Genomic DNA, 20,046 nt, shown 5'->3' with positions numbered 1-20,046 from the left:
GAGGAGTACTGGTCAGGGGATTTGTGGAATGTTCCTTAACTTAGGTCTGTCTGATATTTTCGCATGATTATCCTAGGATATGAGTTTGGGGGAAAGTGAAGTGTCCTTGTCCTCACATGCTCACATCAAACATGAAGGCACATGATACCTACATTACTGTTGGCGATGTTCACCTTGATCACTGAAGGGGGTATCTGATGGGTTTCTCCACTGTAAGGTTACTATTTTTCTCTTTCTACACTTGATTGTATCCTTTTCATGTAACTCCATATAATTTTAAATACAATTCATTGTATCTTTTATTTTTTATTTTTTTAATGTTTTTAATGTTAATTTATTTTTGAGAGAGTGAGACAGACCACGAGCAGGGGAGGGGAAGAGAGAGAGGGAGACAGAATCCGAAGCAGGCTCCAGGCTCTGAGCTGTCAGCACAGAGCCTGATGTGGGGCTCGAGCCTATGAACCATGAGATCATGACCTGAGCTGAAGTTGGATGCTTAACCGACTGAACCACCCAGGTGCCTATCATTGTATCTTTTAAACATCAGTTTCATAGATGGATACTTTTACACCCCGTAAAATTTGCCAATGGTAAGTGATTTCTAAAAAATTTAGAGAGTTGTGTAACCATCACCACCATCCAGATTTTGGATATTTCCATTACCCCAGAAAGTAGCCTGTTTACTGTCAATCTGTGTTTCCATCCCAGCTCTAGGCAATCCCCTATCTGCTCTCCGTCTCCATCAATTTGTGTTTCCTGGACATTTCATCTAGATGGAATGATACAATGTGTGGTCTTTTGTGTCTGGCTTCTTTTACTTAATGTTTTTGAGGTTCATCCAAATTGTAGCATGTATTAGGTTCCCAGGAATAGAATTGGTGGTTCATTTGATAAGCGTATGTTTAACTTTAAGAAACTGTCAAATTATTTGACCAAGTGGCCTTACCATTATACATTCCCATCCGCATTATGTGACAGTTTCAATTTCTCCACATCTTGTCACCACTTATTATTGCTTGTCTTTTTGATTATAGCCATTTTTATGGTAGGTCAAAAGTAGCATTTCATTGTGGTTTTCATTTTCATTTTCCTAATGGCTAATGATGTTGAGTATCTTTCCCCTGATTGGTAACCATTTGTCTTCTTTGAAGAAGTGTCTATTCAGATCATCAGTCCGTTCTTACTTATTTATTTATTTATTTACTCACTTACTTAACTTACAAGGCAAGTTCTGCTTTCAGACTTTCAAACATGTTAAGGTTAAACTTGCAACGGGTTTTTCCTTTCTACAGTGATCAGTTTTTAGTGTTGATGTACCAGACGTTAATGGTGGTTGATAGAAGAACTTAATGCACATTGAGAGAATGACCAAAAGGAGCCAAGAAAGATAGCTGGGAACAGCAGACATTGTGTCTCACATGTTTCCAGAAAAAAAAAATGGGGGAGGGGGGAAAGCCACTGAGAGTCGTTATTCCATATGGCACTGAAACAAACATTCAACTCGGTTAGGTAAGAGTTACCTATCCCTGAACATAAAGGCATCTGATTCTAAGTAGCTTTAGGAATTCAATGTTTTCCTTGTACTCTCCAGCAAATGGCCACCGATCTGAAGTCCTAAACCAAATGCAAGTGTTCTCAGCAAATAATTTCCTTGGTTGTCACTGATCAAGGCTACTCTGCATGTTCTGAGAGACTTAAATGATCCCTGAAACTGTAGTGTTTCATGTGTCCATTTTTAATTGGTTGTTTTCTTTTTGTTGAATTATAACTGTTCTTTATATAGTCTGGATATGTCTTTTTTTTTTTTTATCAGAAATGTGATTCGTAAACACTTCCCTACAGTTTCCTTTGAAGTACAAAAGTGAATTTCGATGAAATCAGATTTGTCAATTGATTGTGCTTCTGGTATTGAATTTAAGAACTCTCTGGCTCCCTCAGAACTCTGTGATGATTTTCTTTATTATTTTCTTTTGAAAGCTTTATAGTTTTTTAAAGTTTATTTATTTATTTTAAGAGAGAGAGAGAGAGAGAGAGAGAGAGAGAGAGAGAGAGAGAATGAGTGAGCAGGGGAGGGACAGAGAGACAGGGCGAAAATCCCAAGCAAGCTCCGTGCTGACATGGGGCTCGATCCCACAAAATGTGAGATCATGACCTGAGCTGAAACCGAGTTGGATGCTTAACCAACTGAGCCACGCAGGCACCCCTGAAGCTGTATAGTTTTAACTTATATTTATGCCTAGATCCATCTTGAATTAATTTTTGTGATATGAGGTAAGCGTCCAACTTAATTTTTAAAAATACCTAGTACATTGGGGCGCCTGGGTGGCTTGGTCGGTTAAGCGTCTGACTTCGGCTCAGGTCATGATCTCACGGTCCGTGAGTTCGAGCCCCGCGTCGGGCTCTGTGCTGACAGCTCAGAGCCTGGAGCCTGTTTCAGATTCTGTGTCTCCCTCTCTCTCTGCTCCTCACCTGTCCATGCTCTGTCTCTCTCTGTCTCAAAAATAAATAAACGTTAAAAAAAAAATAAAAAAAAAATACCTAGTACATTAAAAACATTAATAGGCTTTTTTTAAGAGCAGTTTTAGGTTTACAGGAAAATTGAGAAAGTACAGAGTTCTCCCATATCCCCCACCCTCCTCCACACACACACACACACACACACACACACTTCCTCTATTATTAACATATTGTGATGCATTGGTTACAATTCATAAGCTAATATTGGTGCACGTATTAGTTGGCTAGACTGCCATAACCAAATACCACAGACTGGGTGGCTCAAACAATAGAAAGTAATTTTCTCACAGTTCTTGAGGCTGGAAGTCCAAGATCAAGGTGTTGGCAGGTTTGGTTTCTTCTGAAGCCTCCCACCTTAGCTTGAGGTGGCCATTTCCTTGCTGTGTCCTCACAAGGTCATTCCTCTATGTGTGCACATCTCTCTGCGTGTCCAAATTTCCTCTTCTTATAAAGACGCCAGTCAAATTGGATGAGAGCTCACTCAAAAGACCTTGCTTTAACTTTAAGAGGTAATGACCTCTTTAAAAAAATTTTTTTAATGTTTTTATTTGTTTTTGAAGGAGAGAGAGACAGAGCATGAGTGGGGAAGAGCAGAGAGAGAGGGAGACACAGAATTCAAAGCAGGCTCCAGGCTCTGAGCTGTCAGCATAGAGCCCAAGGCGGGGCTCGAACTCATGAACTGTGAGATCATGACCTGAGCTGAAGTTGGATGCTTAACTGACCGAGGCACCCAGGTGCCCCAACTTCATTATCTCGTAAAGTCTGTGTCTCCAGATACAGTCACATTCTGAGGTACTCGGGGTTGGGCTTCAATGTAAGAGACGCCGTTCAGTTCATAAGAATACGTTATTATTAACTAAAGCCCATAGTTTACATTAGTGTTCATTCCTTATGTTGTATATTCTATGGGTTTTGACAAATGCAGAAGGACGTTTCTCTATCCTTGTAGCGTCGTACAAGCGTCATTGCCCTGAAAACCCCCATGCTCCCCCTATTCATTGCTCCCTCCCCACAGCCTCTTAACAACCACTGATCTTTTTGCTGCCTTCATAGTGTTGCTTTTTCCAGAATGTCATATAACTGGTGTAATTGTACAGTATGTAGACTTTTTCAGATTGGGACTTTTCCTTAAGTAATATGCCTTAAGGTTTCCCCATGTCTTTTTTTTTTTTTTTTTTTTTTTTTTTTGCTTGATAGCTTATTTCTTTTCGGCATGGAATCATATTCCATTATCTGGATGTGTCATAGTTTATTTGTCCATTCACATATTGAAGGATATCTTGGTTGCTTCCAGTTTTTGGCCATTATGAATATAGGTGCCATGAAGTTCATGTGCAGGTTCTCAACTCCTTCAGATAAATATCAAGGGGCACAATTGAAGGATCGTATGGAACAAGTTCTGTTTGCTTTTGTAAAACCACCAAACTCATCCAGGGTTGCTGTACCATTTTGCATTCCCACCAGCAACGAATGAGAGTTCCCATTGCTCCACATCCTTAGCAGCATTTGGTGTTGACCGTGTTTTGGGTTTTGGCCATTCTGGTAGGTGTGCAGTGATATCTCATTGTTTTAATTCGCATTTGCCTGATGACATATGATGTGGAGCATCTTTTGATATCCTTACCTGCCATATGTAATAGCTTTGTTGATGAGGTGTCTATTAAGATTTTTGGCTCACTTTTAAATCACGTTGTTTGTTTTCTTATTGTTGAGTTTTAAAAGCTCTTCATATATTTTGGATAACAGTCCTTTATCAGACAATGTGCCTTTTTGCAAATATTTTTTCCCAGTTTGTGCCTTGTCTTTTCATTCTTTTGACATCGTCTTTCACATGTCAAAAATTTGAGCAGCAAATTTTATTTTATTTTTTTAAATAAGTGCACTATTTATTTTTGAGAGAGGGAGAGTGAGAGTGGGAGAGGGGCAGAGAGAGAGTGAGACAGAGGATCTGAAGCAGACTCAGCACTGACACTAGAGAGCCTGATGCGGGGCTCGAACTCACAAACCATGAGATCATGACCTGGGCTGAAATCAAGAGTCGGATGCTTAACCAACGGAGCCACGCCGGTGCCCCAGCAAATTTTAATTTTAAGGAAATTCAGCTTGCCAATTTTTTCTCTCCTGGATCATGCCTTTCGTGTTGTATGTAAAAAATATGTTACAAAACCCAAGGTCATCTGGATATTCTCTTGTGTATTTTCTAGGAGTTTTGTAGTTTTGCATTTTACATTTATGCTGTGATTCATTTTAAGTTAAAAATTTTGAAGTATTTAAGGTGTGTGTCTAGATTGTTTTTTTTTTTTTTTCCATGTGGATATCCAGTTGTCCAGTGTCACTTATTGAGACTGTCCTTTCTTCACTGACTTTACTTTGCTCCTTTGTCAAAGATCAGTTGACTATATTTGTGTGGGTCTAATTCTGGACTGGCTGTTGTGTTCCAGCTTCTTCTTCCTGTTTTTTTTTTTTTGTTGTTGTTGTTTGTTTTTTTTGTTCTTGGCTTATTGACATCCAGTCATACCACCACAATTTGTTGAAAAGACTGTCTTCTCATTGGAAAAGGGCAACATCGTTGAAATTAAAAGTATAAGAATTTATTTCTTGACTCATTTCTGTTCCATTGATACACATGCCTGTCCTTACACCTGTATCCCACTGACTTGATTGCCTTGATTTTATAAGAAACCTTGAAATTGGGTAGTGTAAAATCTCCAACTTTGCTCTTTTTCAAAACTGGGTTGCTTATTGTAGAGACTTTGCATTTCGTGTCAGTTTCAGTATCAGCTTGCCAATGTCCACAAAAATGCCTGCTGGGATTTTGATAGGACTGGTGTTGAACTTACAGATCAGTTTGGGAAGAACTGCCATCTTAACAGTATTGAGTCATCCAATCCATGAACATGGTATTTCTCCACTTATTACCTTTTCTTTAATTTCCCTTAACCATGTTTTGTAGTTTTTCAGTATTCAAGGCTTATGTTCCTTTTATTAAATATATCCCTAAATATTGACTCTTTTTTTTTTTTTAATGTTTTTATTTTTGAGACAGAGAGAGACAGAGCATGAGCAGGGGAGGGGAAGAGAGAGAGGGAGACACAGAATCTGAAGCAGGCTCCGGGCTCTGAGCTGTCAGCACGGAGCCCATTGCGGGGCTCGAACTCACAGACCGTGAGATCGTGACCTGAGCCGAAGTCGGAGGCTCAACTGACTGAGCCACCCAGGCGCCCCAATATTGACTCTTTTTTTTTTAATTGTTTTTACATTTATTTATTTTTGAGAGACAGAGAGAGACAGAGCACAAGTGGCGAGAGGCAGAGAGAGAATGAGACACAGAATCCGAAGCAGGCTCCAGGCTCTGAGCTGTCAGCACAGAGCCCGACGTGGGGTTCGAACTCACGAACTGTGAGATCATGACCTGAGCCGAAGTCAGACGCCCAACCGACTGAGCCACCCAGGCAACCCTTGACTCTTTTTTTTTTTTTTTTTAAAGGAATTGTATCTTTATGTAATTTTAATGTTTCTCAGCTTTGGAAGACTACCATTTGGGGAATGTTGTTCTCCTCAATATAAAAGTTGGCAACTGCAGAATTCCAACCTAAGTTTGTACTGTCATTTCAGGAATATTGAGGGTGAAATTCAAATACTTTATACTTAACCATCCCAAGTGAATTGGGTGGTGTTGATCACTGGCCTCAGATTACTTCTTCATTCATTTTTGGCACAAAATCAACTGTTCAGCTCCCCATTCTTTTGGATAGTTTTGCTGAGGCTCAGCTGGGTGGGATGGGTGGTATAGGTGGCTCTGCTCCGTGGGACTGGCTAGATGTTTGCTGGGACCACAAGGGTGCCCAGGCCATGTTTCTGTTGTGGTGGCAGCCTAGTCCAGTTGTGTTCTTAGAGTGAGTAGCAGGGATCTGAGAAAGAATAGTAGAGGGGCACTGGACCCCATGAAACCAGGCCCCATTTTTGATGGGAGGTGCTTCAGAATCACATGTAATGTGATGTGGATATAGGAAGGGGAATAATTGTGCTCATTTTTTGCAGGCAGTTCACTACAGTAGCATGTATCCCTGCAACTCAGTCTGGCTGATCAGAATCGGAGTCAGTTTTTTCGCTTGGGAAATTACCCACCATCTGATTCTTGACAGGGACAAAAACTTCTTCCAATAGGAGCTGAATATGCTCCATACTTCTTTTCCTGGGTTTTCGTGCATCTAGGGTGCAGGCATTTGTACGTTTGGAAGTAAGACAGGTGATGTAGTAGGCTCCGTGGAGCATTGATTTTCTGGTTAGGGTGACAATGCAGGTGAACTTGCAAGGCCAAGGCCAAGGCCAAGGCCAAGTGCCTTCTGCAGAAACAGCAACTGTGCTGGTATTGGTGCTGGTTGCAGTGAAGTTCAGTTCAGGGTGGAAAGGTGGGAAGGGTGCCAACTGTGGCCCCTCTTGCTCTGCTATAGCAAGGTCACTGATGTTGTAGGGGAGGCAGGACTTAGTCTGCTTGGGGTAAATGCACATTGTCTTTTTTTTTTTTTTTAATCTTTATTTTTAAGAGAGAGAGAGAGCAAGCAGGGGAGGAATAGAGAGAGAGGGAGACACAGAATCTGAAGCAGGCTCCAGGCTCTGAATTGTCAGCACAGAGCCCGACGTGGGGCTCGAACTCACAGACCGTGAGATCATGACCTGAGCCGAAGTTGGATGCTTAACCGACTGAGCCACCCAGGTGCCCCTAAATGCACTCTGTCTTAATTGGACACGATGACTGCTTGTTAGAGTTACTGAAACAAGTCCATGCCCTAGAGATGTGTTGGGTGGGTCTCCCAGCCCATATCCCTTGGGTTCATGGAAAACCTTGATGTCCAGATGCCCCTCATTGGCTTCCAGTGTCTCTGTGAACTCTGCACAGTGTGGGCAGCATCTGAGGGTCTTGGGTGCGTGAATGGCACATGCACCTGCGTTTGCTTTTCATTTTGGTACAATAGTCTGGGGGCTGCACTGCTCGTGATCAATAACATGTGGGCTGGTCAGTCGGCTGGAGAACTGGTGGTTTGGGATGATCTGCTCTTTTGTCTTAGTGATGTGAGCCCTTCTAGGTGGTACCAGTGACCCAGCTGTGTGGGAGTCGCGCAGGGTCCTGGCAGCTTGGTGCAAGCCTGGGACGGCGCCTGTCTCTTCCTTTCCCTGCAGGAAGCCTGTGTGGTGATGGCCCGGGTGCATGCTACCTGCTTCCCGTCTTCGACACCGTGTTTGTCAGGAGGACTTACCGCCGCCAGGGCCTGGGCACAGCCATGCTGCAGGACTTCTGTGAGACGTTCCGTGAGGACGAGGCTCTGGGCGTCAGTTGGCCGATTTCTCCCGCCATGTTCAAAGGTAAACCCGCTTTGTGTCAGGCGGAAACGTATGGGCAACGGTGATGGATAACACGTGAGTTCTAGGTGGTTCCGGGGAGGCAGGTTCCTTGACACTCTGCGTGTGGGTTTTCTCTTCCTCCTGAGAAATCTCCCATTGCTTCAGCACAGATGAAACTTTATGCTGTGGCACTGGGGGGTGGGGGGGAGACTTTCCCAGCCCTACAAATAACTGGATTTAGAAATAATAAAAAACATGGCGTCAGAGAGAAGCAGAATCCAGAGAAGTGCACCTGCTGGGCGCTCAGAGGGCCTTTGTGGTTTCACTTGATGCTTAGAGCCCATGACTTAGTCCTTTCAGCTAGACGCTGAAAGGGAGCCCAGGAGCTTTGTCTGGGAGGGCAGCTGGAGTGCAAAGGCAAGCTCTGACTGCACTGAGCCCCCAAGTACCTCGTAGCTCTTGCTGCAGAAGACAGTCCCCTTCTTCCATTCTTACCCTACTGAGTCCCTGTACTGGTCAAGGTTCTCCAGAGAAACAGAACCAATAGGGTATACACACACACACACACACACACACACACACACGAGAGAGAGAGAGAGAGAGATTTATTATAAGGAATTGGCTCACATGGTGTGGAGACTGAGACTCCCAAGATCTGCAGTTAGCAAGCTGGAGACTCAGGACAGCCAATGGTGTCATAACGGTGCAAATTCTGCCAGGCTCCAGACCCAAGAAAAGCCAACAAAAAGTTTTTGGGTCAAATCCAAAGGCAGCAAAAGACCCATGTCCCAGCTCACCAGACAGGCAGGAGTTCCCTCTTACTTGTGGGAGGGTCAGCCTTTTCCCTCTGTATTCAGGCCTTCAACTGATTGGATGAGGCCCACCCACATGAGGGAAGGCAATCTGCTTTACTCAGTCTGTTGATTCAAATGTTCATCTCATCCCAAACACCTTCACGGACACACCCCGAATAATGTCTGACCAAATATCTGGGCACCCCCTGGCTCAGTCAAGTTGACACTTAAAATGAGCTATCACAATCCCTTTTCACGTTCTGGAAGAGAAATCCTTATATGTGTATTTTTTTCAGAGGAAATGAAACAAACCCTGGTGTTAAACATTACGTTCCAAGTACGTAAGGGGGGCAGGTTCTGGTGAGCATCTCTCTAGGTTCCCCACACCCCTGCTGTGAAGTACACCCCTTCCACCCTGGGTACTGTTTCACTTCTTGTCATACAGATGTTTTGGGGCCCTTAGTACTGAGTTTCCAGTACCGTTATTGTGTGGGGAGATCAAGAGATAAGAGAGAAAACGTAGGGAAGGTAAGGAAAGTTCTGTTGCTCTAAAGTCCTAAGAAAAGCAGGTGAAAACATATTTTCAAGTAGGTTTAGTCATTTCTTTATATTTCCAAACTCATGGTCTATAATTAAACTCTGAAGAGCCTTGAATTTCTGCAAAGAGCATTCCAGGATTCCTGTACTGTGTTGCTCACTTTGAGGTGTTGCAAAGTTCCAGAACCACATGCCTGTCCTCTCTCTCTCCTAATTTTTGCGTCAGCTCGGAGACCTTGATTTGAGTGCATTGGCCTCTCAATGTGGCCACCTCAGGTTTCCCTAGGGAAGTATCAGTCTCCACGGAGGGGGGAGGGCGCCCCAGAGCCAGCACTGCAGGTACCCTTGCAGGGTCTTGTGGATCCCTGCTCTCCTTTTTCTTTCTTTCTTTTTTTAAATGTTTATTTATTTTTGAGAGATGGAGAATGCAAGTGGGGGAGGGGCAGAGAGAGAGAGGGAGACACAGAGTCCAAAGCAAGCTCCAGGCTGAGTTGTCAGCGCAGATCCTGACGCGGGGCTCAAGCCCACAAACTCTGAGATCATGACCTGAGCTGAAGTTGGATGCCTAACCGACTGAGTCACCCAGGCACCCCCCTGCTTTTCCCTTTTCTATCTCTGCCCCATAGAGAAAGAAAATAAGAACGTGCTGATTCTGAAGCACGCGTCGTGTCTTGGGGGTTTGAGCTGCCCAGCTGAGGATGTTGGGGCCTCAGGCTTTTACGTCACCCCTGACTGTACCTGGGCATTTATGTGAACAGGTAGAACGTGGAGAAAGAAGCAGCTGGAGGTTCAGGACTGGGTTCAGGTGTGTGCCACCTGCACACTTTACTGACTGGCTTTTTTTTTTTTTTAATGTTTTTATTTTTGGGAGACAGAGAGACAGTGAACGAGTGGGGGAGGGGCAGAGAGAGAGGGAGACAGAATCTGAAGCAGGCTCCAGGCTCTGAGCTGTCAGCACAGAGCCCGATGTGGGGCTCAAACTCACGGACCGTGAGATCATGACCTGAGCTGAAGTCAGACACTTAATTGACTGAGCCACCCAGGCGCCCCATGACCGGTAGGATTCCTTCTTGCATTCAAAGGACAGGCCAGAGCCCTATGCTTTAAAGCCCTCTTGCAGCTGCATTTCTCTCCGTGGTGTGAGGAGTCTTGGGCCCAAGAGTATCGTCCTTCCTGGGTCCAGACCACTCCTTCTAAGCTGACTTACCAGGACCCCTGGATTCCTGCCAGTGGCGTGAGGGCCCGAGTGGACTCCATCCTTGGGTCTGCACGTAAGGGTGGACCATGCCACCAGTTTGCATATCTTTAGACCCTAGGGACAGGCGTTGGTGGGATGTGGGTGGAGTGTGGGCGTGGTGTTCACATTTGCATTCACAGGCCCCTTGCTGTGTACGTGTGTGGGGCTGGGGTAGAAGGAGAAGCGGGTGGGCCGTCTGTCGGGGGGTGGGGGCAGCTCCCTCAGTATTGCCACATTCTGGTGCAAAACTCCAAGGAGTCCAAGAATTCTAAATTTGAAACTGGCTTTCCCTGTTGTTATGAAGTTATATTTGTCAAGATAGGAGAGCAGAACATTCTATCTAGCACTCTGCTAGTTTGGCTTACACTTTCCGAATACTTAGTTTCACCCTCTGGAGGTTTCCATCTGTGCTGTTGCCCCTGGCTGGGACGTATTAGGGGAGGGCCCGACGGGGTCCCCATGGGCACCTGCGGGACCAGGAGCAGCTGCTCATTTGGCTGGGCTTGGGGCACTGCCCGGAGAAAATTCTCACCCTGTGAATGCGGACATAGAAGTCTTTGAGCCTTGAGGTGACTGGAATCAAGGCATCTGCAGAGGATGAGCTGGAAGTTCTGTGGGAGAGGAGGGCTGGGGAGGCTCAGGGTAAGGAGGGACAGTGCCCGAGGAGAGGACAGTGTTGGGGGGATGTTAAGGGCTGAATTGGGTCCCCCGAAGTCTTATGTTGAAAGCTTACCCTCCATGTGACTATACGTGGAGGTGGGGCCTTTAAAGAGGCAATTAGAATTTAATGAGGTCATAGGAGTGGGGCCCTGATCCAGTAGATTCTTAAGAAGTGGTTCTTATTTATAAAAGAGGAGCCTGGGACACGGATGGGTGCAGAGGGAAGGTCATGCGACGCCACTGTGGGAAGGCAGCCATCTGCAAGCCTTTGCCCATGCCTGGCCGTGGGACTTCCTGCCCCCACCACGTGAGACAGTGGAAGTCTGTTGTTGGAGCCCCCCAATGTGTGGTTCTTTGTTATGGTGGCCCCAGCTAAGATAGGTTGGGTGAAAGCGGGAGCATGAGGGGTGACAGCTGAGGAGGCCAAACACTGGTGCCCCTGGAGCAGAAACAGAGCAGAGCCAGGGTGGGGCGGGGCCTTGGCTGGAACCGGAAGTGCCCGCCCCTGAGACGCAGAGGGGGCCGGCCTTCCTGGCTCACTCTTGCACATCCTCAGTGTGCAGGAAGTTCCTGTTGGCCCATCCGGAGGAGCGGGGTCGCCTGTGGGAGGTGGAGCCCCCAGGAGCCTGGGGCCAGCGAGGCAGCATCTGGCTGAAGGTTCAACTGCAACAGTCAAGACTTCCAGACTGTGAGTCACATTGAACAAAGTGCCCTTTGAAGCACAGGTTAATGCATACGGATGGAGTCAGGCCCGGGCAGGTGTTATGTTTATTTTTGCAAGAACAGAGGAGGGAGTGAGACCAGGGTGGTGCCTTCTTGTTTATTTCTTTTTTAAAATGTTTATTTATTTTGAGAGAGAGAGAGAGAGGGAGGGAGAGAATCCCAAGCAGGCTGCGCACTATCAGCTCAGAGCCCAGTGTGGGACTTGATCTCACTAATGGTGGGATCAGGACCTGAGCTGATACCGAGTCAGACGCTCAACCGCCTGAGCTACCCAGGCGCCTCTGGGGTCGTGGCTTCTTGTCCTTGGTCTACCTTCCTTTCCCGAATGAACCACATCTTCTGGACTTTGATGAAGATCTCCCCCAATTTAACTAAATCAGAAGCTCCCTGGGACAGAGTGGCTCCCTGTTTATAACTCGAAGGGATCACTGAAACCCAGAAGAGGTCTAATGTGTGCACCTGGTTAAAAATTGGAAGGCCACACAAGGGTTTACCTTGAAGAGCAAGGCTTCCATGCACCCCCTCCTTCCCTTGGGGGAGATGGCAGGCATACGTAAGTGGTAGCATTGCAGAGACAGCGTTCTGCAAATGAGTACTTTGTCCCCGCCCTTTTTATTGGCAGCATAGTAAGCTGCTGTATGGAGGTGTTTTTTTGGGCAGTCCCTGTTACAGACAGGCATTGTCTTCAGTTTGAGGTTGTTATAGCACCACGGTGTGTTTGCCGGCGGGGTTTTGATGGAGGGTGTTTTCAAGCAATGAGAACGGGCAGAGGGTCCCAAGGGGAGATGGGGTGGGAAGACCAGATTCACTTGTGTCTGGTTCCCCAAGTTGCTTTTTGACAGTGTGCCTTCCTCCTCTCCCACGTCGGGGATGGATTGCACTCCGGGATGGATTGCACATTGCTGTTGGTTCTCAGCTCAGTGCTCAGGGAGAGGGCCTTGGAGGGCAGGGCTGAATCCCGGCAAACCCTTTCAGGCTGCAGGTGCTGTGTGTGGGTGGGAGGCTCAGGAGGGCCTAACAGTTTTAAGTTTCACCCGCCAAAGTGAAAGCACTGGCTTTCCATCCCCGCCCCCGGGGAAGAAAGCTCCTGTCAACATCAAATGCCATTTCCCAGGCTGTAGGTAGCTCATTAGGCCTCCGTGGGCTTTCCACGTGGGTAACTGATTTACGTTAGGTCGTGACAGGGAAGAGCGTCTTGGAGTTTATTGATGATAACAGTGATAGGTTTTGCTTTTATGGTGCCTTTCAGCTAGAAGGCTTAATGGAGCTCTGCAGATATTAATGGGGTGACCAGGCACCTGGGAAGGAGGCCATGGTAGGGCTGTGACTGTGATCCTAATGAGGCGGTTAAGTGACTTGCTCTGTGGCATCCACAGTTAGAAATGAAAGGGGAGCTTGCCCGGATCCCCATGCACTAAGCTGACCAGCCGCGTGGGTTTATCAAGAAACGTCACAAATGAGCCTGCAGCTCCCACGTGGACTTGGCCTTTGTGTCTTGGATGTTGCAGCTCCTTGGCTGGGAATGAAGGAAAAAAAAAAGTGTTGCATATCAGAACGTGGAAATAATGTGGAAATTGCACAGGCTGGAGGGGGGTAAGCAGTGGGAGAACGTGTTCGCATAATTGGGGAGACTGCTTTCCTCGGAGGAGAATTCCGCTGGGGTTATTTCAAGAGCTGAGAGTTGGTGTGGTCTGGTCACAGGAAACTGAGCTGGAAGTCAGATGCCAGACCTGTCACTTTAACTCACTGTGAGATTTGCCAACTCTCTCTTTAAAACAGCAAATGAGGGAACTTGCACGGGGAATGTTCCAGAAGCATGCTTTGAGTCCTTTGAAGGAAGAAGGGTCATCGTTATGATCAGGATATAATTAGATAATTAAAACTATATAATTAAAAAAATGCTAAATTATGATCTTTTCACTCCCTGTATAAATCATGGCTAGTTCCCGGTTTCACCCACAACTTCTGTGTCCCCCCAGGGCCAGCAGTCAGGATTTTAATTCAGTCAGGAAGGTTTTCAGCCAGCCAGCTTCATCTTGTAGCAATTTTGTCAGCATTGACATTTCAGGTTTTTTCCAGGTTGGTGAGTGGGGGGCTGCAAATGCAATCACAGATTAGCCCAGATGCTCTGCATTTTCTCAGTTTACAGTCTGTCTGCCTTCATGGAAATCTGTGTTAGCCCATTAGGTTTTCCCACAGGTCACCCCACAGTGCAGGTTCTGGAATCTTCTTTTGCCTGGAAATGTCACACAGCCATTTAATTTAATTTTAGTTTTTAACCAGCCCGTTATTCTTAGAGTTGCTTTCTTGAATTGTTCTGCTTTTCAAGTTCTATCTTTTGTTTCTTTATTTCTGGCTGTTATTTTGGAGGGCTCCTACAGTTTCATGTGCTGTAGCAGTAGAACTGTAAGCAAGAAGCCCGGGGGAGCCAATTGTTTTTTACATTCTAAGTAAGGCATGGACGTTTTACAATGTTCCAAAGGGAAATTAACTTGTGCTCCTTTCCAGGGTTTCAAAATCTATTTTTTGAAGCAGCGTCATTTATGGACGAGGTCTTTTAAAGTTTGCACGATCTTGCCTGTTGATAACATCTGTGGCTTATAATGGCCCTGAAAATATTTACAGCGTTTTCGGAACTTTTGAGAGAAGGAGTTTGTGGGAATTTTTTTTTTTTTCTTCCTACACTCAGTTACACATGAAGCCTTTGAAACTTGACCAATAGGATCATAATTCTGTCTGGTGTGACTTCTCAGTTAGCTTGCACATGCCTTAAGTTTCTTTACTGGAGGAGATGAAATTGAATCCTCTGGCAGTTGAGTGTTCTTTTACAAAAATGTGGCTGGAGGCAGGAAATAATTGCACACAGCTTTAAAAATCATTGTTTTCATTGTTTAGGTTATAGCGTTGCTTTCTTCCCAGGTGAGTTTTTAATAGATTCAATTGTTATCCACAGGGAAAAGAATTTTATTTACATTTAATTTTTTAATTTTTTTATGTTTTTATTTTATTTTTGAGAAAGAGACAGTGTGAATGGGGGAGGGGCAGAGAGAGAGGGAGACACAGAATCTGAAGCAGGCTCCAGGCTCTGAGCTGTCGGCACAGAGCCCGACGTGGGGCTCGAACTCATGGACTGTGAGATCATGACCTGAGCTGAAGTCAGATGCTCAACAGATTGAGCTGCTACATTTAATTTTTAAAGCTACGGTGTATGTATATAAAAAGATGTGAATGAACTCTGAGCTGGGGCCGGGGGTGGGGGGGGGGCGGGCAGGGTCCTTTTTCTAAAAATCTGATGCTTCTGATGCTTGCAGCTCTGAGCTTGTCTCAGCTTTTTTGGGGGAGTTGGACATGACATAGTGTGGTAGTTACAGCAATTTGGCGGCGTGAGCTATGGTGGGAAGTGCATAGCAGTACCATCATCCTGCATGGATTTTTCCTAATGCTGCTCTTTGAAAGGTTGTGTGGCTCCCTCTAGCGGCCATTGTCACCTACTGCGTCCCATATAATAGTAACTCCTGGATGGTAACTTATTGTGACCTACATGTGTGGTTGCTTCTCGGATTCTTATCCTCGTGCTTCCGAATTAGAGCATTCATTTTTTTTTTTTAACATTTATTTATTTTTGAGACAGGGAGACACAGAGCATGAACGGAGAGGGTCAGAGAGAGGGAGACACAGAATCTGAAACAGGCTCCAGGCTCTGAGCTCTCAGTACAGAGCCTGACGTGGGGCTCGAACTCACGGACCGCGAGATCATGACCCAAGCTGAAGCTGGGCGCTCAACTGACTGAGCCACCCAGGTGCCCCTAGAGCATTCATTTTTAAAAATTATTGAACTGTTATTGGTTAGGAATAAAATACAAGTAAACATTTGATAGTTACCAAGCATGCTTTGTAACGCATAAAAAGATAGTTTCACACATCAGGAAGTGTAGAATATACTGAATTGTCTGCTTCATTCTCTGATTCATTCATTCATTCATTCATGCATTCTCATTCATTCATTCACTCATTCATTCATTCACTAGATTACTCTAATGGAGGATCTCCCAGTGCCAGGCCACTGGTTGAGGTGATAAGGATATAGTAGTGAATAAGGCTGAGTCTCTGAACTCATTTATGAGCTTACTTTTGCAAAGAGAAGTACATGAGGAATCATTACTGCATTATATAGAAACTCCCAAGGGAGCCCTGAAGTACTCTGGTGTTTTTCACTGCTTAGGATTCAATTTTGCCAAACCAAAGTTGGCTAATTTATAAAGTCTGTAAATAAACTTTAAAATTTACCTGTATAGGTAACGTTTCAATAATGTATTTATTTTTATTTGAAAAAATGTGTTTCTTGCATTTTCAGCTCAACTGGAAAACTATTTTCTTCCTAAAGCATCTGAGTGCCCCCCCCCCCCCCCCCCACCCGAATCACCTACCTCTACGTATGGATTTTGGGATGTAGGAAGTACACAGTGGGACAGCAAAGTTATCCTTTCCAAGTTCGGTCTGATTTGGAAAGGGGGAGGAGGGCTGAATTAACAAGGGTGATTATGGGTTCTCTTGTGAGTAACAATTCCAGCGAGCAAAGAGAAGGGCCTAGGAATAGCTCTGCAAGCCTAACTCCGTTTAGTGTCCAGATAATTGGAAGAAAAGAATTCCAGCTCAGAAATGCTTGAGTAGTGCCTAAGGCTCTACTCCCAATCTCTGATCTTGGAAGCTAAGCAGGGAAGAGCCTGCTTAGTAGCTGGATGGGAGACATGCTTGAGTAGAACCATTGCTTCATGTCTCCCCAAACCTGACAAGTTTCCCTTTTCTCCAGAAGGCACTGTAGCAGGTGTCACAGTGAAGTTCATGAGGATAGAATTGGGTCGTGGCGATCAGTACTTTCGGAAGGGTCCCTGCTGTACTGTTAATCTTTTGATTGTCTGCTCCCTCGGGGCCACCTCCATTTGCTTATGCCACTCTCTTGCTTGGGGAGGGCAGCACACCCGGGAAATTCCCAGGAGGACGTGAGCAGTTGTGGGCGGACTTCTCCAGATGATGGACCCAGAATGTCTGGTCGTGAAGGAGGCAAGAAGGTACGGTGGTGAATGTGTCATTCTGGGAATGTGTCTTGTTTTCTTAGCAATCACGTTGTGCTTGTTTAGCAAAGCTTTGAACCCACGAGGCCTCTTCCTCACCACCTTGGCTGTGGGTTTCTCCACGGCAGCGGGCTGTTGATTCACACTCGGAGTCTCTGTGCTGCGGCATGAGGCGAGGCCTTCGTAATTAGACTCTTCACGGTCCTCTTCTCTGAGCTACACAAGCTCTAACGAAGCCAGAACTAAACAGAGAACACGTGGCAATCAGCGTCACCCTGCTCTGTGAAGGAAGTATTGGAAAATCTGAATTTCACATTCTGCCATGGACCAGTGTCTTTCAAGCGGAGCAAATGTGCGGACAAATTTCTTTCTTTCCTCCTCCACGCCTCCAAGCCCAGATGCTGCAAAATGGAATATGGCATTAGGTCATTGTGGAGCCCAGAGTGATGAGAGAATAGACCCACCGACAAGGATGGCTGCTAAGTATTTCTTAGTGGTCCACCTTAGTGGTCTGCTTTGAAGCGATGTGATTCCATGAGGCATCTTCCCGAAGCCAAGACAGACGTTGGCCGGTATAAGATAGTTCTGATAACGCCCCTTCTCGGCCACAGAAGGGTGTTTGCTCTTGAATTCCTGAAGAATTATTAATGATTTTAAAGCTCCCAAACTTAACAGTTGCAACTTGTGGGCAGTACTGCTTATTTTGGAAAGTAGATGATACGGGGATAGAAGACGCGACACCAAAGGCATGATCTATCCCAGTAAGCGCTGGATTGTTTTAGAAAAGCGGGCGGAGGAGGGGGCTTTCATTTTCCTTGGTTTGCAATGGAAAATTTGGCTCACTGACGATTCTACCAGGCCACCGAACTGACAGTATTGTGCTTTGCCTCTTTGCGGATCGCTGAGTTTGCATTTAAACCTCGAAGGCCTTTGAAGGGAGCAGGAGGTGTTCAGTGTGATGTCCCGCCCGTGGGCAGGCATCTTGGGACGTCCATGTGCTCAAGCATAAGCGTGCCACCTTTTAAAGTAGTGCTGCTCGCTTTGCCCTTTCTCAGATCTCCATGGGCTGGGCTCTTCAGTTCCCTTCAGGAAGTATGTTCCCATCAGTAAATACGTGTCCAGAGCATCTTAAGAACAAAATACAGCGTCCCTGTGGCTGGCTGGGGTGTTGGAACCCGGCTCAGCCGTTCTGAATCTGAGCACGCAGTGAGTGCAGGGGCCCGGCCAGGACACTGCGGGCTTGTTCCAGCCAGCATTGGAGAGATTCGTTGATTTTTTCTTTTTTTTTTTTTTCTGATTCAGGAGAGGACCAGCGGAGAACGGGAACAGACAAAGAGTGATGAAGACTGCGGAGTGGAAGAAGAAGCAGGGCGGCTTGGGCGAGCCTGTGGGGCCGAGCCGGCCAGGCAGGAAGCCAAGAGGACCGTGCTGGATGCAGGACTGGCCTGGGAGTCCCAGAAGAAGCACGTGCGGCCCAGCTCCTAACTCCCAGACGCCATCCTGACTCTTGTTGAGGGGCCTGTCTGGGCCCCAGGGGCCACGGGTGTGAGAGCTGCCCCTGTCACTCCATGCTCCTGTGGCCGGGAGCTGGCTTCTGTCCTTGCTGTGTTCTCCTTCGAGGAGAGGGTGACCGCACAGACCTTGACTACCTCAGGCTTGTTTTGTGGGCCCAGGTGATAGAAAGCCTGAGAAAGTGCTGCGTTCCTCAAGCACAAAGATCTAAAGAGGTACAGGTAGTTATTTTCCCAAGCTCGAATTTCAGAAGCTCATTTGTTTAACCTAGTGTAGTTTCTGTTACTCCTGGGGGGGGGGTTTGTAAAGATCTCACCGGAACCACACGCACGTGCCTCTTTCTTGAAGCTCAGAGAAGGGCCATGCCCATTCCAGCCTGCACTGCAGAGATCTGTTTCAGGTTTGCTCACGCCAGCCCAGATGTCACTGTGAGACCACAGACACCAGAAGGGTTTCTAGGGAGGCACGTTTCTTTTCCAGAGAAACTTCAGTCACATCAGAAGCTCCCCGAGGGCAGTGGCTGGGATTGGCTGGTGCAAACCACCCATGGGTCCCTCGGTCACATCTGGCCTCGCATACAGGAGGCACTTAGAGCAGGCTCCAGGCGGTGTCAGGATCTCAGCCATGGCCTGATTCAGAGGGGAAGCCACTGGAGGGGGCTCTGGGCTGATGGCTCTTCCAGTGTATTGGTGCCTGGAGGGAAAAGACCCATACTGGTAAAGGTGAATCTAAAGGTACCAGCCAACCCCCAGTGTGACAGTGGCCTCCTCGGCTACCTACACGGCCCTGCTTGGGGCGTGTGCTCGGCCGCTGTTAGAGCTTTGGAGCTGAACCGAGGGACCCCCTGCCCATAAGAGCCCAGTGAGGACAGGAGAAGCAGGCCTTCCACGGGGTAAGGCGCGGTCCAGGCTGCTTCATGAGGCCCCAGAGCCTGCTCCCTGAAAGCTGTGGTGGGGGTTTCTCTGCAGCTGGCGTAGTCTCACTGATGTTCAGTAGGATTCTAACCAGAGGAAGCTGGCTGAGTCGTCTTGGGGCAGGCAACGCGGTCCCGGCTCCTGCTTCCGTGTGAATGCAGACCTGATCTTCTCCCTGGGGACACCCCTCTGGGGCTCTGTCACTATCTTTGGAGCATCCAGGCCTGTCACAGAGGGCCCTGATGACTCTGCTCCCATCTCTGGGCATGCCTACCTTGCGTTCTATATCCCAGCTGCCTGGGCTTTCCCATCAGACGCACCTGTGCCCTTGCTTCAAGGTCAGCGCTCATGCACTTGTTCTGCCATGGGCATGTGCCTTTTCCTCTCTCCCTCTGTGCTTCTGTCTTTCTCTCTGTCCTCCTTTTTCTCTTTCACTCTCCCTCCTCCCCTCCTCCCTCTCTGTCACTCTCCCTTCCCTACCCCTCTTATGCGCGTGTACACACACACACACACACACACACACACACACAGCTTGTCAATCAGTCTGATTCCTACTCCTACATCTAGTCTCAGATGTCCCTTCCTGACCACCTCCTTCTTCCCTTCCTACATGTTCTCAAAACACCGGGCAGTCAGTTGTGAGCCCCATGAGTCGCCACCAGGGTCAGCCCTGGGTCTGCTCAGTTGCTGCTTGTGTCCCCAGCGCCAGTGTAGAGGCAGTCCTCAACTGCACGGGG

The 20,046-nt window shown here is 46.8% G+C and overlaps 1 protein-coding gene across 3 annotated transcripts in view; it reads left to right on the top strand.

The window, feature by feature from the left end:
• Positions 1–19,754, top strand: part of LOC122221671 (protein FAM169B-like) — an 88,381-nt gene extending 68,627 nt beyond the window's left edge. For 2 of the 3 annotated variants that reach the window (XM_042941105.1, XM_042941106.1), the window contains 4 exons: positions 7,699–7,881; positions 11,645–11,776; positions 16,786–16,880; positions 18,186–19,754. In XM_042941105.1, coding sequence (XP_042797039.1) covers positions 7,699–7,881; positions 11,645–11,776; positions 16,786–16,880; positions 18,186–18,368 — 593 coding nt within the window. In that variant the 3' untranslated portion in view covers positions 18,369–19,754. The remainder of the gene's footprint in view (positions 1–7,698; positions 7,882–11,644; positions 11,777–16,785; positions 16,881–18,185) is intronic. The other variant, XM_042941107.1, reaches the window with a different exon arrangement.
• The last annotated feature ends 292 nt before the right edge of the window (positions 19,755–20,046 follow it).

Source organism: Panthera leo, chromosome B3 (assembly GCF_018350215.1).
Source record: "Panthera leo isolate Ple1 chromosome B3, P.leo_Ple1_pat1.1, whole genome shotgun sequence".
NCBI classification, from domain to species: Eukaryota; Metazoa; Chordata; class Mammalia; order Carnivora; family Felidae; genus Panthera; species Panthera leo.
Note: the sequence above shows the minus strand (reverse complement) of the source record. Positions and strands in the feature narration are given on the sequence as shown.